Genomic DNA, 4611 nt, shown 5'->3' on the forward strand with positions numbered 1-4611 from the left:
TGAGAACCCCCAGTTTCTCTCTCATCTGCTTTCTGAGGACGAGAAAAGCCAACTGGGCAAATAGCTGTAGAGAAAATCAGCACATTGTCTTATTCCCACTGTTGGGGAAGTGTTTGCATCCTTCATCTTAGAGAAGTATACCACTAGAATTACCTGGGTGATAAGTAAACGAATTAGACTACTCATTTAAATTGTGACTATGATAGAAATAGGACAAGAAAACTTTGTTTTAGAACAAGTCATTTAAAAAATCCATTATGTTAGTATACTAGTTACTAATGTAAAATATCTTAGCAGTATAAAATATTCAATAATATAAAACTAAATCTTTATATTTTTTGCCACATAGAAGTTTCCATTTACTAAAGTTGTGTTTGTTTTTAATAAAAGTTATATATATTGTTAAAAATAATTTGCACCAACTAAACCTGTTAATCATTTAAGACAGAAGAGAGGCTTAAAGCTTTTGGCTTCTAGGAAGAATTGCATAGATGTAAGCACAACTAATCCCAACAAGCTAGGGAACCTTGCTGTCATCTAAACAAAATAACGGTATGGACTAGATTGAGCTGTGACTCAACAGAGGATGAGGGGACAAAGGGTATAAAGCAGGAGGAGCGATACAGCATCATGTCTCCTGAGTTCTGGTCTCAGGTCCACCCCTGTACGGGTCTGCCTCGGGAGCAGCCCTCTAGCTGCAGCAGCCAGGGTGTTAGAGGCCTTCCCTGCCCTGCTTCACCTTTGCTCCTGTCCCATCGTTGCCCTGTGGCAGCATGGTAGTGCAGTGTATGGTTGCATATATTGGCCCTATGCCGTTCCTGTGCTGGGAAGATTCTCTCTGGGGTCGCTTCAGACCCTCTGCAGCTCCTGCGCACTGCTGGAGTGGCGGGCAGGGGCTGCAGTGCTGGCTAGACTCTGGCTCTATGCCTGTTCTGAACTCTTTCTGCAGCCGGTCCATGAAGTAATCCCCAAGACTATTTCTGCCATCTTGGGAACAGTCAAGCCTGCGAGCGTTGGTCAGCAGATCTCCCATCAGCTTGATCTTCCGGATTTTGGGCTCGATAAATTGTTTCTTGATAGTATTTGCACTATGAGGGTCTGCATTTTCAATACTCAGGGCATGAAGCTCTTCAAAATACCGTATCATAGTTTTCCACTGTACCATCGCTACTTCCAGGGCTTTCACCAGACCGACTGCATAGTCACAGTTTGGTTTCTAAAAACAAAGACAGAATTGATTTTATTCAGAACAGCTCATCTTTCCGTATTCATTGATGGTTTCCTGCAACACACCTGGCACTCTAAACAGATGTGCTACAATTTTGCACCAACTCCTCCAAGTTCGGAGCATCTGTTGTTTTTTTGCAGAGTTGGATGACTGTAAATATACAGGAGTGGCAGAACGCAAGCACTTTTTCAAGGAACAGAGAATTAAATAGCAGTAGCTATGCCTGAGGAGCATTCTTACACCTGCAAACCCTAACACAGAATCAGAGCATTTGGGTTAGAAGGGACCTTAAAGAACACCTAGTTCCAACTCCCTGTCATGAGCAGGGATCCCTCCCACTAGACCAGGTTCCTCCAAGCCCTGTCCAACCTGGCCTTGGACACTTCCAGGGAGGGGCTTCCACAGCTTCTCTGGGCAACCTGTGCCAGTGTCTCACCGCCCTCAGAGTAAATTATTTTTCCTCATACCTAATGTAAATCTACTCTTTCAGTTTGAAACTGTTACTCCTCATCCTATCACCACACTCCCTGATAAAGAGTCTCTCCCCAGCTTTCCTGTAGCCCCCTTTATATATAGGATGGCCACTACAAGGTCTTCCTTGATTGAAACTGAATATTTAGAAAGTTTTCCAGGATGGCCTATTTATTTTACCTTCTACAGCTTAACAACTGCTATGATAGGCCAAAGAAGAACATTTTGTGTTAGCTATTTACCAAGTATTAATAGGGTAGAGAAAAATCAGCCCCTCAGTCTTTAATAAATGAAGTGGGGGGTTTTATTCCTTTGTACTTGTACAAGCCTGAGTCAGATCTCTCACTCAAATCCTATTTTGACCTGCCCTCCAACAGATCCACTACTGCCTCAAGGTGGATGTTTCCTCTACCTCTTTCCTTATCACCTTACTTAGGTGCTAATGGCTTCTAGGCTTCCATTTAGTTTCAGCGTGAAGGAGACAAGCAGGCTGCTTCAGCACAGTTTTAAGGAGTCTCATAACCCGTTACAGCACACTGGAAACAGCAGTCACCAGCAGACAGAAAGAAGAAGTGGATCATTGTTCATATTCTTTTGGGCTAGAAAACCAGAGTTTTAGAAAATACAGAGTTAGGACTGTATGACAATTTCTGGGGATCATAATCAAGAACAAAACTATGTACACTAATGTGATGGGGAAGTTATATTTGGAAGTCCAATAGTGGGCAAATGCAGAGATCTGAAGTACCAACAACATAATTCAGGAAGTTAGAGTGATTACTGCACGTTGCAACTGCTTAAAAGCTTGTTGTCTACTACCCACCTGGATGGTTTTAGAACAGTAATGGCCTCCTCTTTCTTGCTGATACTTCATTAAAGCCTCTGCAGCTTTTCTTTCTTCCAGAGCTTGATGCAAGAAGAATTTTGAAACATTTGGTAGAGCCACATGTGACTGATCAAAATATTCACCCTAAGAACACAGAACAGAAGTGTTAAGATTTGCCGGAGACAGGACTTGCAGCAGAACGTGGCTTTATCAGAACGTGGGAGACCCTTCTGGTGGAAGCTCTTCTACCAGGACAATCACTCTGAAGACCTTAATGCAAATTGCTGCAATAAACAAAGTAAGTAGCTATGGTCTTACATGAAATATTTCTATACTTATACTAGAACTCCTTCTGTCCTTTAATGCTGGTCAGATTAACCGTAGTACTGATGTTCTCTCTCAGTAGCAGTCAGAGATCCTCTGAATACTTAGGAGTGGTTGAGGGGTGTGAATGTTTTGCTGTTGTGTTTTGTGGGGAGGGGGTTTGTTTGGGTTTCTGGGTTTTGTTTTTCAAAATAGTCCGAGCACTGGGAACATAGCTTTATCCCTTTGGGTCATCATTCCAGTGAAAAGTGAGTTTTCAAGGGTATGAGGAAGACGAGGCAAATACCAAAAAGAAAACAAGCGCAACTTTGCATCTGTTTATCAGCTTCATTATGGATAATGAATATATTCCAAAATAAAGAATGTTGCTACTGAACTACACCATGCACACCTTTAATATTTGTACTCACACAGCTCGTGTCTAGGAATACTTCAGAAGTATTACAACCCTAAACCCACCGCAGGCCTCGTTCTGTTCTGCATGGGAAAGTAGCCACTGCGGTATTTAACTACGTTAGCAGAACTGTCAGCTCTTACATTAGAAGAATTGTATCCATGGTCTTGCTGCCCCATAAAGAGAATGTGTTAGAGACAGGTAGTGAGGGAGAGCCAACAGGTTACACTTGTCTCAACGCTGGCTCTGCACAGCTCCCACATTGAGGAGAATGAGGCAGCAGCTGGGAATATGCCAAGAATGTGCATTTCATAACCATGTCTGCTTCTTATTGTTTTCCCTGCTTTCATCTATTAGCCTGCTTAAATATGCAATGCTTGTGTTTCATCTATGTTGCTCCAATTAGGGAAAAAAACCAACCCCACATAGAAAAGTCAGATACACAATGCAAGCTTATGGTGGTTTTTTTTTCTGTTTTTATGGCCATCTGGGATGCCCCAAACCTGTAACGCACATACACGTGTGTGACCATAAACCATTCAAGAGAAAGTGCATGCTGGAATGTTTTATTAAGGACATTCATGGCATTATTTGCGTAATCCTTTCCCTGAAGTCATTCATCCATGTTTCTGTTGACAGAAGAGCCAAGATCTGTGTTTCGTAACCAGTTCCTCAGTGCAAGTGCGCTGCGTGACTTCAAGTAGAGCACCAGGTACCGCACCTGCTTAACTGTTAAGGTAAGTCTTTTATGCCATTCATTAGCTATTTAGGAAGTTCACATTTCTTGGTTTGATTTATCCGTAGCCAATGTCTAACTGAGCTTTCTCCATACCGTCCAGCTGCCCATCACTAAAGTTATTTTAATCCACATACTTAACAAGTAGCAGTTTTACTGCAAACTCAATTTTTTAATGGACTAACACTTGACACCAATCTTGATCGAAAGACCTTGGGTTTATACTGAATATACTTGGTGTTGCTCCTCAGCGGATGCTTGGCGTCAGAAGGCATTGATCATTCTGTTTTGTGATCTTAATGGCTTTGGTAAAAGATACGTTGCTTTAATATCTGATACGTAGCCAGACACGATGCGTGTTACACCACATCCCATCAGGGGGAATTTTTTAATTCATGTCCAATGCTCCTGCCTGGGGACCGAAAAATTCTAAGCTGACGGTGATGGTCACAAGCTGTTATTCCCCCAGTTACCCACGCACAACTATCTGATGCGTGAATGTCGGGGGAAGGCAGCGCCAGGGGTTACTGCGAAGCTGTCAGCGTGCCCGGCTCCCGCCCCCTTCCCGCCGGCTGGGCTCCTGCTCCGAGCTGCCCGAAGCCCGCGAGCGCTTGGTTCGCCACCCGCTCCAC

At 43.2% G+C, this 4611-nt stretch overlaps 1 protein-coding gene across 1 annotated transcript; it reads right to left on the reverse strand.

The window, feature by feature from the left end:
• Positions 1 to 523: 523 nt before the first annotated feature.
• Positions 524 to 2669, reverse strand: LOC104268813 (ferritin light chain-like; the record flags this gene model as incomplete). Its single annotated transcript, XM_009872429.1, has 2 exons — positions 524 to 1216; positions 2523 to 2669. Coding segments are annotated over 2 exons (651 nt in total), but the record flags the coding sequence as incomplete, so codon positions are not given.
• Positions 2670 to 4611: the final 1942 nt, after the last annotated feature.

The sequence above is a fragment of the Apaloderma vittatum genome, unplaced genomic scaffold (genome assembly GCF_000703405.1).
Source record: "Apaloderma vittatum isolate BGI_N311 unplaced genomic scaffold, ASM70340v1 scaffold42380, whole genome shotgun sequence".
Lineage (NCBI taxonomy): Eukaryota > Metazoa > Chordata > Aves > Trogoniformes > Trogonidae > Apaloderma > Apaloderma vittatum.